The sequence below is a fragment of the Saccostrea cucullata genome, unplaced genomic scaffold (genome assembly GCF_032062105.1).
Source record: "Saccostrea cucullata isolate Sc308-1 unplaced genomic scaffold, CSIRO_AGI_Scuc_v1 ctg1813, whole genome shotgun sequence".
NCBI lineage: Eukaryota > Metazoa > Mollusca > Bivalvia > Ostreida > Ostreidae > Saccostrea > Saccostrea cuccullata.
Window position 1 is genome coordinate 165,220 of NW_026923580.1, and position 25,094 is coordinate 190,313.

Genomic DNA, 25,094 nt, shown 5'->3' on the forward strand with positions numbered 1-25,094 from the left:
CCAGGGAGAAGAGAATCGTCTTGATCGTCCCTGTAAAGTTCTTCAGGACGAAGTCTACGCCAATGTTTGTCGTTTTGCGCCGCTTCTCTATCGAATCTTGTAGGAGACTCTAGATGACTGTGATCGCGCGGGCTTCCTACGGCTTCTCTAAACATGTCCCTGAGATATTGTCCTGTAGACTTTTCTTCAAGGATAGGCGCGTGCTCGGCTTGCGCATCATCATGCTGATGCGTTGGTGACTTTTCTTCTGTCTGCCTCAATTCTCCGGGGATGTGAGATTCGCCAACACCCGAGTCTCTTACTTTGTCTTTCAGACGCGGGGTCACTGGAGTCGACGACTTGGAACTTCTATTCCTGATACTTTCCCCCTTCAGCTCCGCGAGCTTCTCTTCTATCAGAGATAATTCTTTGTCTACGTCTTCCATCGTGCAGCTATCTCAAGGTATCCCACCGCTGCCACCAAATTTTATGTAACGTGCAAGGAAGGTCACTGCCTGTGAACCCCCGCAGGCTCGTACCCGTGATAAAAACGGATAGCCTTGAGATGCTGCAAATATGCACAATGCGCAGTCTTAATCACTTGGTACTGCGTATATAAGGTCTTTACTGGTAGCGAACAAGTGACACTGGCAGGGAAGTCCACACACCAACGCACTTCCACAAGAGACAAGCAGGGATGACCGCACACTTGCTCTTGCGCAGTGACAAGCAGGGATGACCGCACACTTGACACTATAGACACGGTTCTAGTCTAGAGACACTGGCAGGGATGTCCGCACACCAATGCTCTACCACAAGATGCAGGCAGGGATGTCCACACACCTGATCTTGCGCAGCAACAAGCAGGGATGTCCGCACACTTGCTACTTTAAGATGCCAATCACAGAGCAGGGATGACCACACACTCTGTCAAGTAATAAGCAGGGATGACCACACACTTACTACTTAGAACTGTACGATATAAGCAGGGAAGTCCGCACTATTATACGTACCTTCACAGTTTGTCGAGTATTACCTCTAGAACCGCTCTCGCAATCCTCGCCAGTAAAAATCCTATATATCCTAACACCATCTAAAATACTTAGTGATTATTTATTTACAAAGTAATTAAAACACGAATCAAGCTTCCAATCAACCAATCTTTAGTAATCCAACTAGTGTAACATACAAAGATTATTATTGATAACTTTAATTCAAATTCAACACTAATTAAGTATTTTTAACGCACATAATGATTAATTAGAAATGACAAGGGCGATAACTTTCGCTATAATGAACATATAGGAAACAGCTTTCCGTTTCAAATGAATCAAAATTTTTGCAGATACAAATTTTAACATGCACAACTTACTTGTTTGTCTTGAAGTCTTAGATATTATAAATGTCATGCATAATAAACAGTATATAAAAACTGTGAATTTTACAAATGGTTAAAAAAAAACTGAAAAATGCACAACTCATCATCCCATTTTTTTGGCCATTGTTACTCATTTTGTAACTTAAAGATTTAATCACTACACTAGCAATCAAGTCCAGACTTTGACTCATAAAAGTTTAATTCAGAAGCTAACACCATTAACATTCAACAAGATACCTGATAAACAAGGACACAACAAAGTGGATCATTTTAAAAATCTAAATTTAACAATTTTAATTTACAATGAATCGTAAATATGTGGAATCACTGTCTAGTTAGTAGAGTATGCCGAGGACATCAACAAATCTTGGAAATGTGGGCTAAGTTATGCAACCCTTTCAACAAATTATCCCACGTTTCTAACTATAGTTGATATCAAGGCATATCCAACCAACTGGACAGTGATTGAGAATTTGTGTGTGTGCGTGTGTTTTTCTTAAATTAGCGACTTAAATTCAACTGGAATATATATCATTATGTACATCTCAAAATGATGTTTTATATTATGAAATATTTAACCGCATACTCCCGTAAACTTGGTTTGTACTAAGCGGTGAAAAATGACTGAAAATATAAGGTCTATCTGACTATCTCCTGTTTCTTACGGAGTCATATCAGGGCCGCAGCAGTATCTTTTTTTAATTTGTTTAAACAAATTAGTAATCTGTTAAAACAAATTTAATAATCTGTTATAACAAATTAATAATCTGTTATAACAAATTAATAATCTGTTAAAACAAATTACTAATTTGCTTAAACAAATTTAAAAATAAGATACCGCTGCGGCCCCTAATACGCTTCCGTACTTTCTTGAAAACTACTCCGTGTGTGCTATATATATATTGAACGAAGCGCTGCACAGAACAAAAGGAAGAGATAATTCTGATGAATGAAATAGGATTTATCGAGTGACGTATTCTAGTTTCACACGCATTTACATTGTTATTTGTAGTAATCAATTGTTTAAAATTAACTTTTTTTTTCTCTTAGAGGTCCCGTTTACGGAGAAGAACATGACGGTATGTGGAAACAATTCCACGTTTCAATTTTGCACAAATCTTAAAGGAACTTCAAATAGTCTGACAGGTAGCAAATTACGCCAGATAAATAGCCTTGCATGCAAACCTAAATTAAGACAGTATGAATTACGATATTTACGATATACCAAGTCTTGATGCCAAAATGAACAGGTGATGCAAATGTGTTTAGAAAATACATTACACATTGTGTTACTAAGATAAATTTTATAGTTAATAGCAATTTAACTTCAAAATGGATTTCTGTGATAGATAAAATACGTATGGTAGTGTCTTTTATTAATTTTCAATCTAAACTTATTACAAATGATTACATTTGCCTATAATTACTTTCAACTTTAGATTGAAAAATTAATTTAAAAATTATTATATTTCTTATTTCAAAGTCTTAAAGTTTAATGGTAAATTTAATAGTTAACTTTTTTACATAAAATATAATTACATGTATATATATTACTGTACTACTATATATGTTTTTTTTTCAGAGGAGGAGTACACAGCTGTAGAACGTGTGGTAATCACAGTTGTTCCTGTTGTGTCATTGGTTGCTTCTCTGGTCGGATTTTTGTTCCTTATTGTGTACTACACCAGAAATTCCGTATACAGGTAATCAAAAGGAGAGACTGGCAAAACGCCAACTTACCTTCGAAAAATCTTTTTTTAACATCTGATGTATGGAAATTAAGTAGTCTCGTTCAACCAGACGCTCGGCTGTCTCCGTAAATTTTCGACCAGCCAGATCTGCTGGTCGGAGTTTACGGAGGCAGCCGACCGTCTGGATGTAAATTGTATTTTTGTGTTTCAAATCGGCTGCACCTTTGTCATGTAAAATACAATTTTTTTAATGTATTTCCCTATGCTGCACATTTTCGCCTCAGGTCTGATTTTGCTAAGTTCTGATGAAATAAAATCAACACCAATGTAAAGATATGATGTCATACATTAAATACATAACACAATATACCGGTGGTTTGCAAAATATATAGTATATAAAGGTTAAAATCATAAAGTATGCTAAAGAAAAGATTGCATATCACAAATTAAAATGCAAATAGTTCTATGTGATTGCTAAATTACCGGTATATCCGAAAATCACATTTGTATATTTTATATGACATATTATTGTACTCCAACTTGCATGTACGAGGGTTGATCCAAAAGTAATATCACAACGTCGATAAAATCGCTATCCGTCGTCGTAAAACAACAAAATTAAAAATGATGAAAGCAACATTTATTTCAAATCAGACCTGAAAATTTCAATTTAACATGATTTATACTTTTCAAAATATCGGATTATATACAACGTGCGATTATGGTAGTCGCCGCAGCTAAATAACGTCATATGACGGATACGCGCCGTCATACATTTAAACGCTTCCCTTCGTTTCATTAAAAAAATATTTGAGATTTGATGTCCACGAACACGTTCACAAATGTCACTTTCTTACCCTTAGTATCCATCGTACACTCATTCTTTTCATAATTATTTCTGTCAAAATTCATTGAACAGTAGTAAAAGGCCAACTTAAAATTTCAAATATCGCTCTATCCGTCTGTCTTTTTGACAACGTCACACACCATAGAACATTTCCGTCCGCCCTCCCATCTTTCGGTTTTCTTGTCATCTGCTGAGCATTTAATGTCCCATTACCCACCGAAAATTGCTGAAACCATCTAAACAGGTCTCTTATATACATTCTTTCCTCCGAAAGTCTAGTGAATCAATGTAACTGTCTCTACTGGCGATTTCTCCATTTTGAAGCAAATATGCATTACAGTTGTTTTGGCTTTTTTTGTCCATTTTGACATTTCCTTTTTTCAATGCGCCGGAATAAATCAACAATGTTTTTCATAAAAAATAGCAGTGATGTCATATAATTTTCAATTTAAGACTAGAAAATGATGTAATTTTTTGTCTTTTAAAGTATTTTGCGTTTAGGTGCTTTTAAAAGATGCTTTTTAAGTGTTTGTCTTTTTTTATATTAAAAAAGTACACTTTAATTTGTGACGTTCGGTTTAGACGCGGCGACACCCCCTATCTTTTAAGTTTTAAACATCTATAAAATAAATTCAGTTTAGCATTATTGAATGAAAATTTAAAAACAAATTAAATTTATATTTGTGCATCTTTTGGTGTATAATATTTGATAATATGACGCCAAATATAAAAGATATGGACACTGTGACATTACTTTTGGATCAACCCTCGTATTTATATCAGCTAATTTTCTTTTACAGAACGCCTCGTTTAAAAATTCCAGAGGGGATGCGAGGTATGATCGATTTTGAAATAATATTTAGTGTCTATTAAAGATGTTATATAAAAAATATTTAGTGTTAATAAAAATTTAATTGATCATAGATTGCAAATAATTTTCTAATTTTTTATTACATGTACTTTATTTAAAAAACTTTTGTTCAAGCTACCAGTCTGAGATATTTATCAAAGAATGAACACATCAGATAATATAAATGAGGAATTATTTCTTCAATTATGTGTACAAATAACCGTTGCATTTATTTATTATTTCTCCGTCCTTAAAAATACATGCGCAGTGTAAAACTGTTGTATGGAATTTAATTTCAAACACATAAAAACAGATATCTATGGTTAAGTAAACCCAGGTGAGTTTCATATTTTTAATTACCAAAATTAATCCCTTACATTACGTTTAGTGTGCTTTTTTTGTATTGAACAACATACAATCAATCAATCAATCTTGCTTGTAGTTCCCGAGAAAAGCAAGTAATTAATAAACGAATTTAAGGGATCTCTAAAATCTAATGAAAACTTTTTTTTTACTTTGAACTCTTTAATGTCAATGTGTAGAATGATACTTCATTTTTTAAAGGGTGCTAGTACCTAGCCACTACATTCACCAAGAAAAATATATATGAAGGTGTTGAAAGTAAGGTAGTAAATATAATAAAGGAAAGTAATCACCGTCTGATTTTTACATGCAAATAATGAATTTGGTTACTTTTGGACAATAATAAATTTCATTTTATTTCAAATTGGGTAAATTTTCTGATGATTACCATTTATTTTAAATTGCATAAACGAACGGATCATTTAAATGCATAAAACACATGAAGTTAGAACTTTTCTCCATGCATTTCAACCTTTAAGGGTACTTAACACAAACAAAAAAGTGATGCTTGGATTGATATTTATATATATTATGACTAATTTGGATTTGAAATGACATAAATAATAAATCTCTGAAATACAGACAACTCGTAGAATTTCCTTGGTGCTTAGAAATGAGACTTTGTTTTGCGTTCTATATAATTCCATACAAAATTTTGCACAAATTTTTAACCTTATGACAAAATCTTATAAAATCCTCCGACTTTACTTTGTAAACTTAATTCAGGTTACCAATTCAAATGTAAATCTATTAGAAATATAGCTGATTTCTGAAAAAAAAGTTTTTGTTATTTATCCTTAAGAAAAGTCACTGATTGATATGAGTAATTTACAGACGTTCCGTTTACGTTACGTTATACGTCATTTATAGCGAAACCAAAATGTGACACCACAAACTTGCAAAAGGCCACGGTGATTATTTCATAACGATTATAATAAATTATATATCTTCAGTTTATATCTTTTCTTTTCCAGAACCATTGCGTGACGAGGAATGGAGGATACTAAACCTGTTTGTTGCTACTCAGGCGTTTGTCAAAAAATACAAAATGTTTCTGCGACAAGTTTTTGGTACGTTTGTTCCTTGCAGTCATGTTTGCAATATGCAATCATGTACAATAAAGAATATTTTATTATTTATTTTAAAATTTAATATCTGATATAGATATGTCATAATCTTTTTTTTAATTAGAATTGAATGAATAAATTATCAAATTTGAATTAAAAAAATATTTTGTGTTTGCATAATTATACAAATGTATACAATATATTGTACTTAAAGAGTTACCTTTCAAATATTATTTTATGTAACAGAAATATTTTTTCATTGCAAATGTTTCAATTTCTTTTTCAGAATTGTCTGGGGAATATGAAAACATTGACAGTATTATATGGATTCATGAATCGAATCACCCAATTAACAAAACAGAGGTAGTCTTCGAATCGCTACAAACTTGGCGCCAAATGCTCAATCGGAAGGCCTCTGTTGATATCATTTGTGCTGCCCTGTCCAAAGCTGGGTGTAAAAAGCAAGTTGTGCAGATTGTTTTTGATAAACATAAGGAAATAGTGGATTCTCGTGTAAAACCACCTGCTTTGAGAAGATCGCAGAGTTGTGCAGAGGGTTGTCTGTTAGAGAACGTAGGGCCTATAGCGGGGAAATCAGTTGTAGAAATGTCGGCTTATATATAGCCAAACACAAACTTTTTCTCTTCTACGGAGAATAATGAAAACGATCCATCTATACCTATGTGTAAATGCTAATTGGCTGTCCACAAAATTTTCTCCTTTTTTGATGTTAAATGTAAAATTTGTGATTTACCTGATATATAAAGTCATTTGAATTTTTGTCTTGTTTTTCTTTTGATGCCATCGATATGTCCATATGTCAGGTTTCCTTTATGCAATGATCGAATAAAAATTATTTTTTTTCCTTATCATAATAAGCATTTTTGGTTAGATCAATACACTTTTTACATGATACAATTATAGCACTAGAATATAATATTAAGCAAACGAAGTCGCAAATCGTCATCAACTGACGTTATTATTTACATATTTGAAGGTATTCAAACTTAAACGAAGAGATTTTGAACGATTTTAAATATTTTTAAGCTAGTTAAAAAGACAAAGCTAGATAACGATAAAAGTAAAATGAACCAAATTTACAAGACTGATATCATGCAAAGAGACAGTCATTTTGCACGTTTAAAGTTTTTGAAGCGTTATCTGCCCTTGATGAAAAGAAGAAAAATTTTTGATATCTCACAATTTCTGCGTTTAATAATAAAATCTATTACATAGTTTAACAAAGAGGGAGTTTATCGATGTATTTTGTCTGACATATTTCATACAATTTCGAGGGCTGTTGCTATATGATACTAAATCAAACAATGGACTACTCATTCTACCTTTGCAAAGGTCTTACATTAGTATACATGTACAGGGCTCAAAGCAGGTTCGGTTGGCAGACAGGGCTTGCCTACTCCTCTTAGGCACCTGATCCTACCTATGGTGTTTCTAAGGGTCCGTGATTTTGCCCTGTTTTGTGATTCTTTTTGTCAATGGATTTAATAAATTGATCCTGACAATTGATTTGTTTATTAATCTTTACATTAGATTTTATAATAAATGTTTTAATATACAAAGAACTGATAAATGTTCACAGGTTATTTACAATCACAATGGACATGATTTACATGTGTATTTATGAATAAAAAATAAACACAATGCAAATTAAAATGTAACAAGTACATTTTTAAATCTTGTTCTCAAAGCATGAATCATGAATAGTACATTGTCGATGGATTCAATAAATTGATCAATTAATTTTTTTCATTAGTCTTTACCTTAAATTTTATAATAAATGTTTTGATATACAAAGAACTGATAAATGTTCACAGGTTACTTACATTCACAACGGACATAATTTATCAATGTATAAAAATTAAACACATTCCATATTAAAATGTAACAAGTACAGTTTTAAATGTTGTTCTCAAGGCATGAATCATGAATACACACAATTGTCTTTTCCCTGGTTTCTGCATGTATTCTCAAATTTAATCGAAATAAAAACTATTCCCATTTCAAAAATCTTTATAAATACTCAACAATTGCGTTATGAAATAAAACATGATAGCTGCCATCAATTGTTAAAAGACATGTAACAAAATAAACATATACATGTAATTGTGTTTCAATATACCTTATTTGCGGCAGAGGTGTCTGGAATTAATCAATTGACATTTTGAGAATTACACCAAGCATTAAAAACACACAAATAACAAATTCTGTGCATCAAGTTTTGACTCAAATTATCATTATAAGTTAACTTAAGGAATTGGACTCATCGTAATGAATATATGTTGAACAAATTTTCATCATATTTAAAAGGTCAAGTATTATAACAATTTAATTTCACTCGTACGCATTTTCCTAGCCTTCATCAAAACAAAAGGTCCATTGGAAACAATGCTCACCTTAGTCAATATGGCCCTGCTCTTACTTCATTGGCAGATGGTTTTCCTATAATTATTCCTATGTATACTCCATTGTGGCACTATTCTTATCCCAGGGATCATGATTTGAACAGACATACCGGGGATATATCTACAAACCCTATATATGCTTCCATATCAGTATGAGTAGCCGTAGCTCTGGCATTCTTGGGAATGGGACACTATTCTCACTTAAGTCAATATGGCACCGTTTTGTCTTCATTGACAGACTTTTTCCTATTTATTCCTGTGTAAAACGCCCATCTCCCACTGTGAACCCATTAGCAGCGAAGTTCATGATTGGAAAGAAATATAAATCCACACTACCTGAGGAAGCTTCCATTCGATATTAGTTATTGTAATTTGTGTGTCATTCAGAACAGGCTTTTTCAATTATTTTTTTTTTCGATATGTTCCTTGGTTGACATTTGATTCTCAATTTTGCCCCCACCCTTGTTCCGGGGGTCATGATTTGAACAAACGAGAATCTATTTTACCTGTGGATATACTAATACTAATATGACTTATCATCGCTTTGGTCTTTGAGATTTTTCAAGAATTTGTTCATATATTTCTGTAAAAACTTTAATCCCTTATTGTGGTCCAATTTTATCCCAGGGGTCAAATTTGAGTAAATTTGTACGTTCACCATGTAATGAAGATGACACATCAATTTTAATTTTAGGGGCACAACAGTTCTTAAAAAAAGATTTTAAAAATATGCCAAAATTCTCATCTTTCTCTCTTTCTCTCTAAAATGAAAAAAAAAATTATGTAGAAACTTTAATAACTTGTTGTACGAAATAACAGAATGTGTAAAACAAATTTAAATATTTAAAAATGACTTTTTAAAAAAAATTGATCATTTATCTACCCTTGGAAGAGGACATTACCATTCATTTTTAAACACTTGAATCCCCTCCACCCAAGATTGGTTCGTAAGAAGACGTCAAAAGTGTGAAATGTTTAAAGACAGACGGCGGCTAGACGGACAACAGACGAAATGTGATCAGAAGAGCTCACTCGAGCTTTAAGCGAAAATTAGTTGAAACTGAATATACAATACTTAAATGAATAAATAAAAATTAATACAAATAATATTGCAATTTCAATTTGAAATACATGAACAATAGTATTACACAAATGCAAAGTACATATTATTCTTCAATAGGTCGCTGAAGTTTCCATTCTCCTAGAACAGATTAATGTTCAATTCAACATTCAAATAGGGACTTCAACGAAAATCAAATACCGTTACATTTCACTTCATAGTCGTCTCTTGTTCTAGATCTGGAACACTCGACAGATTACTTTCCTCCTCTACTAATTCTACATTCTTTATATTACCAAAGTTAACGTGTGATAAAAATGGCAGTGAATCAGAAATTAGCTTTCTAAACATTTCCTCCACGTTACTTGTAAACTGCAATTTTGGATCGTTATCATTATTCTTGAGTATATGGTATCTGGAAGATACGTCAATCCATGCTTGTTTGACTATTGTGAACATTTTCTCTGATTTCTCAGATTCCAAGAGGTTTTCCAGATGTCTATGGCCATATTGATTACAAATATCATATACAGTCTCTCCTTTGTTATTAGTCACTGAGGGAGAGTCTCCATGCATGAGAAATATATACCCACGCAAGAGTCTTTCAAGTACTACTAATGGACTAGCTCCCTCTAAAAAGAACGCTGTGTTGAACAGTGGCGTTCTTCCCTGTCGGTCCACTGTATACGCTGTGCACTGTTTCACTTCTAATAGTTTCAGTATACATAATATTCTACTAAATTTTTTGTTTTTTGCGGCAAGATTTAATGGTGTATAACCGTCTGTGTTCTTTTCTATTATTGGAATCGTTCGATCACTATCAATAAACGAAGATAGTAAAGAGCTCACGACAATATCATTCTTTGGTGCTCCAATGCAATGATGAAGGATGGTGTATTTTCTTCTGTCTGTCAGAAACAGGTCTGTCTTTGCTTTTAAAAGTTCAGTTATTGTTCCTGTACGATCTTTAGGGCATTTAACAGCAAGCATTATTGGCGTCTCTAGCATTTCATTTTGGATATCAACAAAAACATCACATTTCAGCATCTTCTTAACTACAGTGCATACATCAGTGTCATCTCTATCAGATTTTATAATCAAATGGAGTGCTGTGTTTCCGTCAGAATCAGGTGTATTTATACAACATTTACTTACTCGTACAAAACTTCGCACGCAAGAAACACTCGCATTTTCTTCAATAGCAGTGTGCAATGGAATTTTTCCTGTTTTGCTTTTTTGATCTATTGGAAATGAATTCAGGAGACCATCAAATACTGTATCACGTTCAGATTTCGATTGACTTTTTGGATCGTAGCTGATGGAGGCCAAATATTGAAAAAGGTTGCGTTTTGGTTTAGTCCAAGGAAAAATGTTCTGCTGCAAATATCTAACCAGCTCATCGTAAAGGCAGTTTTCAAGGTTGATGAATTCTAATAATCCATCTATATCAAGTTCCTTCAAATTTCTACTCTTTTCCAATAAGAAAACAAGTGTATCAAAATTTTTAACAGAGTATCTAAAAGCCATATCAATGCACGTTTGTCCATCTTTATCTTTCTTATCAACTTCCAAACCAAGTCTTACAAGATGTTCGCAAACAGTACGTGTTTTTTTATCTGCTAGCCGAGAGCTTGCACAGTAGTGAAGATACGTCCGTTCTTTTTCATCAACTGCAAAATTTAGGTTAACTGTTGTAATATCGAGAATTTTCTGAACAATTTCAACTTTAAAATCAAAGAAATCATAGAACTGTGCCTCTTTCTTTTTTGTATTATCCTTTTCGAGGGATACCTCTGTTGTAATTTTTTTGGTCATTTCTTGCGATGGAAACTCTAAAGGATCCAAACGTTCAAAAAGGTGTGATCTACTTGTTATAAACTGCATTGCTAGTGCGAGAGGTGATTGTGAGTTCCCGTCTTCAGTTTCTTCATGAACAGATGGACCTTTGTCGAGAAGCAAGATGAGAGCAGTCTCACGAACGCTAAATTCAGTGTCGGATGAAATTAAATAAAACAAAGCATTTTTTCCGTAAGTGTCCCTTGCATTTATGTCAATGTGTGTGGTCAGTAAGAAGTCAATGAGTTTAACCATACTTGGACATCTCTGAACAGCTGTTATTAAAAGTGTCCTACCATCTTGATCTTTATTTGATACATTGAACTTTTCTTCGCCACTTGATGTCAAATGCATAAGAGTCCGAATCTTGATGTCTTCCTTTACATCTTCTACTATACAAGAATGAAGAGGGAATGGACATGAGTTGTGAAGTGCAATCAATTTCAAAACATCATTATACTCTGTATCTTCCATGGCAATCCTAAATGATGACAATCCTTTTTCATCACAGGAAAGCACATTCAAACTTTTTGATGTTAAAAGAGTCTTAATGATATCATCCTTTGCAATTTCTTCATCATATGTGGATGATAGAGCAATATGAAGTGCTGTTTTTCCACATGGACCAACTATGCTCAAATCTATTTGTGCATCTATTAGGATTTTTAAAATAGTTGTTCTCGGTTTTTTCCTTTGTATTTCTGCAAAAATAGGATTAATGCCATATTTGTCAGTTTTATTAATATCTGCGCCGTTGTACATCAAAAGATCAAGAATAGGTTCAATTGGCGCATTTTCCTTATAATTCTGAAAGAGGAGTTTGTGTAAACAGGTTCTTTGAACACCATCTTGTGCATTCGGATTTGCTTTGTAGTGCAACAGGCTTTTAACTATCTCTACTGATGGAGATGGATTATATTTGCTGATTTCAATCATAAGAGGTGTCTCTCCCTTTTTATTTTTCATATTAATATCCACACCTTTAATACATAATCTGCGAATCATCTGTAAGAGGACACTTTGGTTTTCCATTTGTTTATATACAACATCATATTGTTCTTCACCAGTTACTTCTTCTGGGTACATTTTTAACTTCTCATCCATGTCTTCATCGACTATTTCGACTACTGGATCAATACTATTATCTACGTAATTGCGTCCTTTGGGAGTTTCAGGGATATAACATTTCAATTTTACTAGGAGATGGAGGATTGAATTTCCATTTTCATCAGTAATATTTAGTGGATTTTGGAGCTTCATTTCAGAAAATTTTCTGATTTCAGAAAGCGAGAAGAAAACATCCAGCAACCCACTAGTTATTTCAAAATTAGGAATTTTAACTAAATCTAGTAAAATTCTTTCAAGAGACCCATGTTTACGTATTGAATCATCAATGTTTGTCACTACATCTTCATGGAATGTCTTTTCCCACTTGGCTAATATCTGATTATAATTCAAAGCATCGTTTGTGTCCTTTTGATCTGATGTAAATTTCGAATTGTCGAAAGCAAGAATCGCCTCAAGAATTTCAAGACAACATATTTGTTGCTCCTCATAACATGAATGTAGGAATGACCAACCGCTCCAACTTGTAGATGAGAATCTTGCTTTTTTTCTGATTAAAAGTCGTACAACTTCCTCGTTTTTGAACTTAAATGCTTCAAGCAAAGGAGTTGCTTCCTTATGAACTGTTTCATCAATTGCAGAACATTTTCTCCCTCTACAGAAATTTTGAATACCCTCATTTGAATATAGATCTAAAATATATTCAGTAACGTTCTTCTTTTCTATTGAAGCACAGGAAGCCAACAGAGAATACCCAAACTGTACAAACATTTCAGAGTCCGTACACACGTTTTTAAATATTTTATGTTTCAAAAGTTCAAGAACTGTGTCCTGCAGGGCAGACAATGTGAACCAGTAAATGAATGGAAATCCATCTGTATGTTCAGCCTTCAAAATGTTTTGAAAACAGTGTGTATCTTTTGTAATTTGTTTCAAGAACACAACAGAAAAGTTCTTGTTTTTTAATCCATCATACTTACAAATCTCACAGATGTTACCTTTCCTTTCTATAATGTCTCGCAAAAGTCGCTCTGCCAGACTTTCAAGCAAATTAGGTGTCAAAAGTGGCAAACATTTGTCTTCTTTATCTTCTAAGTTCATTTTCTTGAATAAAATATGCATTGGCAATATTTCAATGGCTTTGTTGGTATATTTTTCTACAAAGTAATTTTCCACAGCTTCTCCGACACTAGGGTGAATGAATTTATATACACCATCTGATTCTCTCAGATACACCTCGAGATGTTCTGCTGCTGCCTCAGGCAAATTCTTAACTGCTTTCTTTTTTAGCGATAACTCCTGAGTAAGATCAAGATCAGAAAGAATTTCCCAACACTGCTCATCATCATCATACTGCAGAGTTACTTTTTGTATATCAGAAACTAGTAATAAAACAAAAAGCATTCCTGTGCGGCCCGAAATATCTTCTTCTATTATCTTCTTTAGTCTACTGACCAAATATCGATGGGGATTTGAAAAAAACTCGGGGCCATCTCGTCTATATATTTTATCACAAGCAAATAATCGGGCACATAAGGGATATCCAAATGGAGGAGTGGACTTGAAAATACTTCTCCAATCTTCCGGAGAAAAGGAATGTTCTTCAATCTTTTTTACATGTTTTGCATATTTGATTTTGGCCTCCAAGATCAATCGTTTCTCTTTGTTACTTAAAGTGAAGCGATCAGAGCTGATATCTAAAACATAATCTTTCAGCAAGGAGTGATTTTTCCTCATTTGCGCTCTCGCTACATTGAGTGCATTCGGTCTAGTCGTCATGACTACATATGTAATAAATTCTGGACCCTCATCATCTGTATCAGACTCGTCATTAGCACTCTTTGACGATGTCTGATGGTCACTTTTAGATCCAACTAGTTCTTGGATGTAATCAAAACTTTTCCACCAATCAGCCAAATCACTATCAGAGCAATCAAAAATATTGTCAATAAAAAACATTTGTTTCTTTTTCGGGTTCACTAAGCTTCCAAATTCATGAGGACGTTTCAGTTTGCGCACTACGAAGTCTTTCAAATTCTTCAGCATTAAATGATTTGCAATCTCTGTCTTGCCTGTTCCTTGTTTCCCTACAATTATGGCACATCTGTTCTCCTTCAGAAACTTTTCTATATCTTGATAAACTCTAGTTTCTACATAATAATGGTTTTCCTTTACAAACCCTGCTAAATAGTGTTCTGTCTGAGCTGAAACATAAAAAACTGTACAGTCATTTTGAGGATTTAAAAATAAATAAAACAATTTATTGAAAACTTATACAAATTTTGCAGTGTATAATTACAAATGAAATTAACTCTTTTTACATAAAATAATGTCAATCATCTGCTGAAGACCATATACAGACTGCTTAACCATCAGCAAACAAATACAGTCCAAATTTATCTTAAACTCCATGGAACCGTGAAAATCTTGGAGATATCCAATGATCAGAAATATCTACAGTAATTACTTTAAGAATAAGCAATGCAGACTACCAAATCACTTCGACTAATCCATAGTTATTGACATAACAGTGTTCAAGGTACTGAAGTTTAATTGTATATTTAACATTTCAACTGAAGAGACCTTTGTACCGTATTACTCACTAAATCACCTTCTCTTTCAGATAAAAAAAGCACTAATTCGAAACCCTTTCAATGAAACCTGCTTTAAATCCAAGATTTATAAAATTTGATTTTAATTAATTATCCATTGGTTAATCGTTATCATGTAAAATCAGCAAAAATATATATTTTAACCCCCAATCACCCCCATCCCCTCGTTCAGTCCCAGGGAAGATATTTTTACAAGTAATCCAATACACTTACGAAGCTCTATCATTACTTTGCATTATTTTCTATATCTTAAACATGCAAAACCTTGGAGATTTGTAAACATTAATTTGTGGGGTTTAGTGATTAAAAAACAGCCTAGCAAAGTGAATTTGCCTTACCAATATTTGGGTCCTCAGGTCTGTACATATCCACCTGCAACTTTGACCTGCTGGTCCCTTAAATAATAAGTAATAAAAGCATAAAACATTCAGTACCTATTTATGTACTTATAATTTCCTAAAGAAATGAAACACATACAGTCATGTTTATTAGAATAAGTGAAGAGGATCAGAAAAGATCATTTTCAAACCTATCTATCCTTAACGGGTGGAGATGAGGATTTTTTAAGATTGTAGTCCTGTAGTGAAAACGCTTAATCCTGCTCTACCATGTGTTTATTTAATATTTACCTAACCACGATTGTTTTTATATAACTTACTAGAATTTTTTTTAAATGTTTCCTAAAAGACCATACCCCAAATAGTCTTCCTACACTTTTTTCTTTCGTAAAGTAATTCTTCCAACTTGATATCTGTCTCAACTGTAACAAAGGACATATGCTAGGTAAAATAAATGCAAGTTAACTAATGATTTTGTACACAAACGTATGTCTTTGTAATAACCTTAACAAGTTTTTTTTTTTAAATACAGTTTAAATGTAAAAACAATAATAGAATAGAATTTTCTTCATAGTAAAATTGATATTGATTTGACTTGCCTGTCATTTCATATGCTTCTATCAATTGCTTTTCCAAAATTGCCAAATGCTGGAAAAGGCTTGTTGTTTTTGGATCTATATTTGGATTTTCCTTTAGTTTCCTCATCTCATCAATATAACAAATACCAACAATTGAAGGGTCCAAATTTTCGTCTATTTTCTTAACTGCAACTTCAACTTGCAACCAAATTTCATTGAAATCAGTGTCATTAACTTTTGCAGAAGTATTATGAGCAAAAAAGTCATTTCTGCAATGCCTAATTCTTTCTAAAGCAGCAAGAAGGCTCAAATCATTGGCATCTGGAAATTTGCCCCATTTGTCCTGCAAACTAGAATCTGACTCTATTTGTGAAGGACAGACATTTCTCATTATAGTGTACATTAATGAGAAATCAAGAGAATTGTATCTTACGAGTTCATTGTTTGGAGGCATTATCAATTTCTTTTGAGCATCATGTAGATTTTTCAATTTGTTTAATTTGTTTCTTTTCTGGTAAATTTTCTGTGTAAGAATAACTTCTCCTCCTTTGATTTTGCATCGCAGTAGATCTCTCATGGCATCACTACACACATCAAGCAGAATGCGTGCCAGTAAGCAAAAGTTAATGGTTCCTGATGTTGCTTCATAATGCGGAGCTGAGGAACCCATTGCAGCCTGTGCATTAACTGACTGTTGTCGTGTAAGCGGCCTATAAATTCAAAAGGGAAAAAATAGCCGTTAAACATGAATTTGTAAAATAATATTTTACTTTGTGGAACAATCACATTGATAGTATTTATACACAATCTACATTGCATTAAGAGTCACATTCCTTTCCAGAAATGTTAATATCATTTAAAAAATATGTTTCTGTCCGTGTTTGTTTCTTTTAAACACCATGTTTAAGAAAGGAATTTTATTCTATTTAAAATTTGAATTTTCTTCTGCCGACATTTTTTTTTACTAATGGCAACAGGAAATTGATCAGTTATCATATTAACAAATATTTTTAGATTTTTTAAAGTATTAACAAATACTTTTTAAGGTGGACTTAATGTGAACTTAGATGTTTCCTCCTAGATGTAGTCAAAGCATACATGTACATGTATCACATTTCATATCCTTCATATACAAAAACCATCAAATTCATAAACAAACTGTGTATTGCTTGTTGTAAAAAACTGGATATGAGCAAATGAGGTACCGCATAACGGGTTTTCTTAGCGGGTAAAAGTTTGCGTTTTGTCTGCTCAAAGGTATGCCAATAATTCTAGCCTTATATATTAAAATTTAAGAGGATTACCATCAAAGCGCCAAAATAAACCCGCTATACGGTATATAAAAAGTAAGTCAAATGTCGCATTTCATCTAGGCATCAGACAAAACATTACAAAAACATCATGTGTAAGTTTTGTTTGCATATTACTTGTCAGAATAACATGTACAAATAAACTGCTTAAACTTAATTAATATATATGTTGTAAGTTAAAGGTAAATAATTATGTTTATATAAAATGCAGTCTCCATCATGTCTTATAAGACAAACAGAAAATTTGGCCTACAATATTGTTTCATTGATCTCTTAAATTAAACAAGGAGTATGCCACTTTTCCAATTCCCTGTAGTTCGCCAAAGTCACTAAAACTTAAAATACAGCATTCAATGCAAGCATTTTAAACAACAACATCAGTGCTTAATAACCCTAGCTTGCATCCAGGTCCTGTTAAAGGACCTTGTCCCCATTGAAAATTTATTCCTTCTTTTCCCAAAGAACTTTATTCGGTACTAACCAATATTTGCCCCCCAAATCAAACCTTTGATGGAGAAAGTTCTTTAACAGGGGAGTATATATACTTATTTCAAAGCACTGAATATTTTCATAAGTAATGACGTCATATGTACGCAAAGACATCACAAACATGACGTAAATTTCAGTTTTTTATGAATTTTACAGAAAAATGTACATATTTCGTCGATATTTTGAGTAAAAGTCACCTAGCGCATGTGTGTTCAGGATCAATATTTTTATATAATGTGTAGAATGATAATATCAATGAAATATGTCAATATTGTTCCTGAACAAACTTGCGCTCTATAAATTTTAAAGCTAAAATTGTTGAAATTTCGTCCATTTTTTCCTCTTTCTGAAAAAAGGATATAAAATTGGACTAGTTTGTGACGTCATATAACAAAAATTGTGAATACACTGCTTTGAAACTTTAATATTTTCTTTTAATTTATATTTCTCATACAATTTATTGAATTCAGCACATTTCAGGAAGTTTTCAAAATTTGACTTTTGTAGGGGCAAATATATGCAATATACCGCATATAGTTCTTTAGGGGAAATATCACAAGTGACATGCAAATGGAATTTTTCAGTGCTCTTTATATGTAAAGCAAAATTGAATTTTGAGATATAAATGATTCATCAAGATGTAAGAAGGAAATAAACCTTTAAATATATTTTTATTTAACAGTAAAACTTCACAATAACATAAAACAATCGTCAATTTTTGGTTAAAAATTCCCAATTGAAACGGTAACTTTTGAACTTTTGAAAAGTAAAGTCAATTAAGCCCTCTTTACGTACCAGTTAAAATATACAAATGGATTAACATTTATTCATTCCAGCACACCATCCTACATTGACTTTGTTACAGAAAAATGTTTAAAATGCTTTACTCTAAATAAATAAATGAGGTAGTTTTTTTTTTCAATGTACTGGTCCTACATCTACCGAAGTCTGAATATAATTTCAAATTGATTATACATGCATTGATACGTCGTAAAGATTTCAAAAGCAAAGTTGATGCAATCTGAACCAGCTGTTCTGATACAATACCGGAAGGCACATCAGAACAACTTATTTTAATCAGTTTGGACCCAATGCACATCCAATTATGTACTTGCAATACGTTTTGTAGGCTAACTTTTATTTAACCTTGAAAGCTACAAATTTCAACTAGAGATATGTTCAATGGACAAAATAAAAAGTGTAATGGGAGGACAGAATACAGACATGACAAATACTATATATGCAAGCCCAGACCATATTCATCATAGGACATAAAAATAATTACCAAGAAGGTGGTGTAGATTGCCCTGAATTGCTGCCATGTGGTGATGAAGTTGATGGTGATGAAGCTGATGATGATGTTGTCGGTGATGATGTTGACGGCGAAGGATCATTTCTATATACAAAAAATAGATATAAACCTAAAATGCCGCTGTTTGCCTACAGTACCTCATAACATAATCAGAAAAAAATTAAGATTTAATTGAACTAAGTTCAAAGAAATAAATAAATTGCAATCATTCATTTGATACATGTATGTCATGTACAATTACTTACAGATTAGATGAGACCACTGTGCGGACAGATAGTGATATAGAAGTCCGATCCTGGATAACTTCTGCAGTACAAGTACTTTCTTCATGCTCATAGACTCTTCTTGTATCACACCTTGATGGTGTACATATTGCCTCTCTTCAATGAACAAGTTGAATGCATTATGCATCTTTATAAGAGGTAAAAGAAATGTTTACAAAAGTCGAAGTGCAGTAATCTGTATTCATTTTTGTGGTCTTTAGGGTTTACTAGCCACAAGACATGATTCTAAACAACATAAAAATGCTATTAATGAAAATAATATAGATATTTTTTATAGGTCTCTGATGCAGATAATCTGTTATTTTATATAGAAATATGACCTTATTTACTTACTTTCGACTATTTTTGTTTGTCTTCTTTCTACCTGATTGTGTAAATTTTCCTGCAGTGTTTCCCATTACTTAATGCATCAAATTCATCGATGTACAAACAAAATGGACTCTTACTGCAATTCAAAATTGGTAGGGTTAGTTTTAATAATATTATTATTTAAAACTCCCATGATTTCGAATTGAATAATTTTTTATCCAAAGAGTTGGATTGAAAAACATCACATCTAACCATGCACAAACCTTGGGAAATTCTTACTATATGACATTGTTTTCAACACCGAGTAGCTATATGCTATTTCATATTTTACAGTTTTACATTTACATTTTACATTAGAGTTTTATATTAATTAACCCACAATACATGACTAGATCAAATTTACTAAAAGCAATTATGACATATGACAAGGGCGGATATGAAAACATTATTTTATATGATCTATTTCCACTGTTTAAACAAGATAAAGCTGTAATCATAATATATAGTTTGATAAAAAATAATTAAACCCTTTTAAAATGGAGGTTTATACAAATAAATACTTTTATAATGAGGTTGATACAAATGAATAATATATTTCAATTTCACACAAATTATACACAGTCAATTTTGCCCAACGTTAATTAAGAAATAAATAACAAGTTTATAAACTTCAATGGGAATTGAAGTGGGTCGGTCACGTGATCAAATCCTGTGAAGGCTAAAGGCCTTCTCAGAAGATTTGATCAATTGACCGACCCACTTCAATTCCCATTGAAGTTTATAAACTTGTTATTCATTACTTATATACATTTGAGACAGACAAGTGAATATTTTCGAATTTAAATTATTGCACTAACCGTCTGTCGTAAATTTTGAAAAATGACGCAAGGTGTAAATTGGATTGCATGGCGGTTACGCTTCGAATTCATTAGGCTAAGGAATCAATTTCGAAGGGAATATTTTGTGAAAGGCTACTTGTGATTAGTAATAGTGAACAGATTGTTGTCTGGGATTATTTTTATTCGTGAAAAGAGATAATCGATGCTAAAAAGACACAAGAAACACGTCCGAAGTTTGATGATAAAAAGTTGGAGGAATTTTGGTCGCCTGTAAGGGATGGATGGATCCGATGGATTGAGACACTTGTCCGAAGTAGTTAACTTGCAGTTTGATCAAAAACATTGTACGGTTTTAGTAACTAAAGGCATACTTATCGTAAAACACTGATAAACCCAGAGACACTAGCGACAGTTTTACATTGAACTACGAAAACGCCGAGATTTTTAGCAGCTGTTTATGGCATGATTGCAAAGATATTTTCCAACAGATTTACACATTTATCGTGAGTATAATTTAAAGATAAAATAAAAGATTATCGTGAAAATTTAACCAAAGGTCTACCCAAAAAATAAGGATGAACGTTAGACACTGTGCAGCTGACAAAAGTGAAGAAAAATGTAAACAAACGCTAGGCTCCTAGTTTTCTCTATGTACACAGGTTGAATCGATAGCCCAAAAACTGTATGAAATACTTGTTTAAAGTTTAAATAAAATAATTATCATTTGACTTGCTTATTTTGTTCATTTTTATACATGAAAAGCAAGTAGAGCAGGTTATTTTATAATCTATGTACCGGTAGATATTATTGCACTGTGTGATTAGGTCACGTATTGACCTCTGACAAACTTCATACAGAATTGAAGATATTTTCTCTCTGTATGTATAATGGAAAGATACCACAATTGTATATATTTAAACATGAAAATAACATAAATTCAACGTTTAAATATTAACGTTAAATTACGTCAATCGAACAGATACATGAATTTAACATTAAAAATTTAATGTTTTAATGTTATTTTTATGTTAAATTTACGTTAACAGTTAAATTAACGTTAATTAGTTCACACTTATTTAACTTTAAAATGCATAAAAATTGGGAAATTTTTACAAATGTGGTTTCATCATTATTTGTGGAATATCAATGTTCTTGGATGGCATGGTTGAGTCGATACACGAAATCAAATGCTCATCGAATTTTGATTCGATTTGATGCCCCCCCACCCCTTCAGTTTTATGACAAATCTTTAAAACCCAATTCTGACTTTCATTTACATATTATAATATTACCCCTTCCCCCCTCCCCATATCCCAACAGGTTGATTTTAAACACTTATTTAATTATTTTAAGAAAAAAAAATGAGGAAGAAAATCAATATTTTTACATAATTATCTGGACTTTTTGAGTGAAAATTCGATTGTTTAATTTTCTACACGAAGAAAGAATGTAAGGACCATTATCTATAAATTTACGTATCCCCGAAACTGTAATTTTTACTAAATCCACGAAAATTGATGCCCCCAAGTATTAATTAAACAACAGTATTTACATATTAGAGTTCTTAGATCATGTAGATATTCTAACTTGATTGAATGAGTGTTGAAAATGTTTCACTAAATAAGTGGATATTGCACACGACACGTTTACTGACATAGTCTTTGCCTCAGTCATGATTGCTGTTTCCTTCCTAATACAGTATCTTGTATACAAAGCTTGATAGTTAAACAAAGATGAATCACAGATAAAAAAAAAAATGAAGTCAGAAAATGAAAACAGACAATTCTGTATGACATTCGAGAAAAAAATAGTTTGAAATTCTAGAAAATGAGTGTCTTTTTCATGGTACTTGGTTTACATATATATAAAAGTATAACACTTAACACTGTGGGCATGATACGTTATATATGGACATGTAAACATGTCTAAATATTGATAAGCATTCGCTTAAAGATACTCGCTTAAGTATAAGTCACATTATCCAACGATGGGGTATACGATGAAAAACCGATGCGTTTTTTTATGAAAATGGCGTGGTTGCCGGTGTAAAGACGAATAATGACCCCCATCGAATAATGACCGGGGGTCATTTTTCGTTGTCGAAAAATGACCCCCCACCCGTAGAAAAATTCATTTTTTGTAGAAAAAGAGTCCTAGGGGGTCATTATTTTATATGTTAGTCCTATAAAAAATTGACCACCATTGAAAAATGACCCCCTTTAAAGTGATACAAAATTCATAACAGGTGAAAGGGAAAAATATGCTGCATATTATAATTGTTCTTACTTCGAATAATTCACGCATTTTTTTTTCGAATAAATTGGATCTTTAGCATGTAAGGGTAATAAAATTATTCATTTCTCTCTGCCGAAATATTGACAAATCAGTTTTAAGCAATTAACAATCAATCAATTAATCTTCATTTCTCAGATTAAGGAGCAAACCTAGAAAATCAAAGATGGTACATGTACATGTAAATGGATCAAACACAAGCTGTAAACAAAATTATGAATATATTTTTTTTCCTTTACTGCCCCCATTGATACGTTGTTTCAGGAAAAAAAATATTTGATGGGAAAAAGTAAAAATTTGTAGCAGACGAATTAATATTGGTGCGTACAAATACGTAATTAGTTCGAATTAATAAGGTTTTATTCAGACGAGTGAGTAAAAATAGAAATGGATGACAGGACGCCTCGATGCTGTATATTTTTATATGTTCCATCCTATACATGCACACTATCACTATATGATTAAAGATATTTTAAACCTTTGCAAATACATATTTATACCCCCCCTCCAGTAGAACAACCAAACTTGCAATGAATTTTCCAAGTGAGAAATTAAAACTTTACATTCATGATTTTGGAAAGGGGATAAAACCCCGCCTCACCTCTGATGTTCCTGAATGTTCTGTGCATCTTTTCCACTCAAATAGGAGAGGCGTTTTTACTATAATACTGTTTTGAAAAAAAGATTGGGTGATTCAATGAGTTTCATTTTCAAACTACAAATTGTTAAAAACTACATTCTGAAAAAATGGATAGGGGGTAATCTCTCCTCCTTCTCCTATTCTTTGTGCCTGGATAATATGATCACTGGAGTGGATTTTGGATGCAGGATATAATATTTTTCGAATTGTTTTCAATCTATAAAATCTGCATCCATTCCATTCACAGTATAATCCACGCTAATTCCATTTATACATCCATGCTATTGATTGATGATTTTACCCATTAAAAATGTAGGTAAAAGATTTCTTTTACAATTCATAAAGACAAATTCAATAAACAAAATGCCTGTTTAGAAAGCTTTATTCTGCTTGGAGCTTTGAATTTGTTGTCATGAGCAAATAACTAAAGCTACAAACAACTATTTAAAATGATATTACATGTATTAGCTTTATGTAAATATATATAAATGCTGAATTGGTTATATTGATAAACTTAACTATAGATTGTTTGTTGAGAAAGCATGTTCACTGAATATTAGCGATAAGAGGCATTCTCTAAAGATATATTGTAGTTAACATTAGTTAGCTATGGAATACTATTGTTTCAAAGATTTTACTACAGTAAATAAAAGTTTTACTTCATGATTCTAGGGGTTGATACTAAATGGAAGTACTACTGGTGTATTTAAAATATTATTTTATAAATTAACATCATGGTATGTGTTATAGATCTTACGGACCTATATCTTAAGACGAACACTGCATATATATTAATACAATGCGCGTTATTAGACGGAAACTAATCTTAAAACAACTACAGAAATAGCAGTCAATCATTATCACGCCATGAGAACTCTCATATTTATTTTACACATTTATGTCTAAAAATGTACTTGAAAATACATAAATAACTGACAACTGCTTACAGTCAGGTAATTATAAAGTTGAATCGGTCTCATCAGAGACACATATTAAAACCAAATATTAACAGTTATATGATTATTGTGTCTATTGCTTTTAAGCAGACAATAACAAACAAATATGTCTATGAAAACGACATATGAGAATACAAATATCAAAATAGTCTGTCCAGATAAACCGTATCTGTATCCTTTGATCCTAAATCTCTTGCAGAAATTCAAAAAGCCAACAATTGTTCTCAAGTGAGGCCATACCAATTTGTAAAATAGTTCTTCGGATTTTCAAAAATAAAAAGTGAGGCGAGCGAGCGAAATTTTTTTATAAATATTATTTTTTATTTTGGGTTTCAAAATTATGAGGCGAGCGAATATAATTAATGCATATATATTTTTTTTTTAATAAAGTGTGATTTCAAAGAGTGTGGACCTAAAATATAAAGATAGATATCATTTGCATACCACATGAACTTATTATTCTTAACTTTTTTGGGATATTTTTTAATGAGTAAAATTGTGTCAAATATCAAAGACTTTACTTTCATAAATGTAATGTTTTCAAACATCTCTGCTTCCATTTCTATTGCTGTGTAT

The 25,094-nt window shown here is 32.2% G+C and overlaps 2 protein-coding genes across 2 annotated transcripts; one reads left to right on the top strand and one right to left on the bottom strand.

The window, feature by feature from the left end:
- The first annotated feature begins 2,411 nt into the window (after positions 1–2,411).
- LOC134264411 (uncharacterized) lies at positions 2,412–6,799 on the top strand. The gene is made up of 5 exons (XM_062746704.1): positions 2,412–2,503; positions 2,940–3,060; positions 4,696–4,730; positions 6,083–6,220; positions 6,624–6,799. The coding sequence occupies exons 1-5, from the start codon at positions 2,431–2,433 to the stop codon at positions 6,797–6,799; spliced, it is 543 nt and encodes a 180-aa protein (XP_062602688.1). The 5' UTR covers positions 2,412–2,430.
- Positions 6,800–7,975: 1,176 nt separating this feature from the next.
- On the bottom strand, positions 7,976–19,944 carry LOC134264415 (uncharacterized). The gene is made up of 7 exons (XM_062746707.1): positions 19,816–19,944; positions 19,444–19,578; positions 19,172–19,282; positions 16,109–16,797; positions 15,866–15,931; positions 15,510–15,566; positions 7,976–14,763 (listed from the first exon to the last, which is right to left on the bottom strand). The coding sequence occupies exons 1-7, from the start codon at positions 19,878–19,880 to the stop codon at positions 9,869–9,871; spliced, it is 6,018 nt and encodes a 2,005-aa protein (XP_062602691.1). The 5' UTR covers positions 19,881–19,944; the 3' UTR covers positions 7,976–9,868.
- Between the last annotated feature and the right edge of the window lie 5,150 nt (positions 19,945–25,094).

Excerpts from the sequence above, each read along its gene's own strand:
- LOC134264411 (XM_062746704.1), top strand. The coding sequence starts at position 2,431 with ATGACGGTATGTGGAAACAATTCCACGTTTCAATTTTGCACAAATCTT. Across the intron at positions 3,061-4,695 it reads ACCAGAAATTCCGTATACAG|AACGCCTCGTTTAAAAATTC; the intron begins GTAATCAAAAGG and ends TTTCTTTTACAG. Across the intron at positions 6,221-6,623 it reads TGTTTGCAATATGCAATCAT|CTGGGTGTAAAAAGCAAGTT; the intron begins GTACAATAAAGA and ends CCCTGTCCAAAG.
- LOC134264415 (XM_062746707.1), bottom strand. The coding sequence starts at position 19,880 with ATGGGAAACACTGCAGGAAAATTTACACAATCAGGTAGAAAGAAGACA. Across the intron at positions 15,567-15,865 it reads GTGTAGGAAGACTATTTGGG|GGACCAGCAGGTCAAAGTTG; the intron begins GTATGGTCTTTT and ends TTATTATTTAAG. Across the intron at positions 14,764-15,509 it reads ACCTGAGGACCCAAATATTG|CTCAGACAGAACACTATTTA; the intron begins GTAAGGCAAATT and ends TTTATGTTTCAG.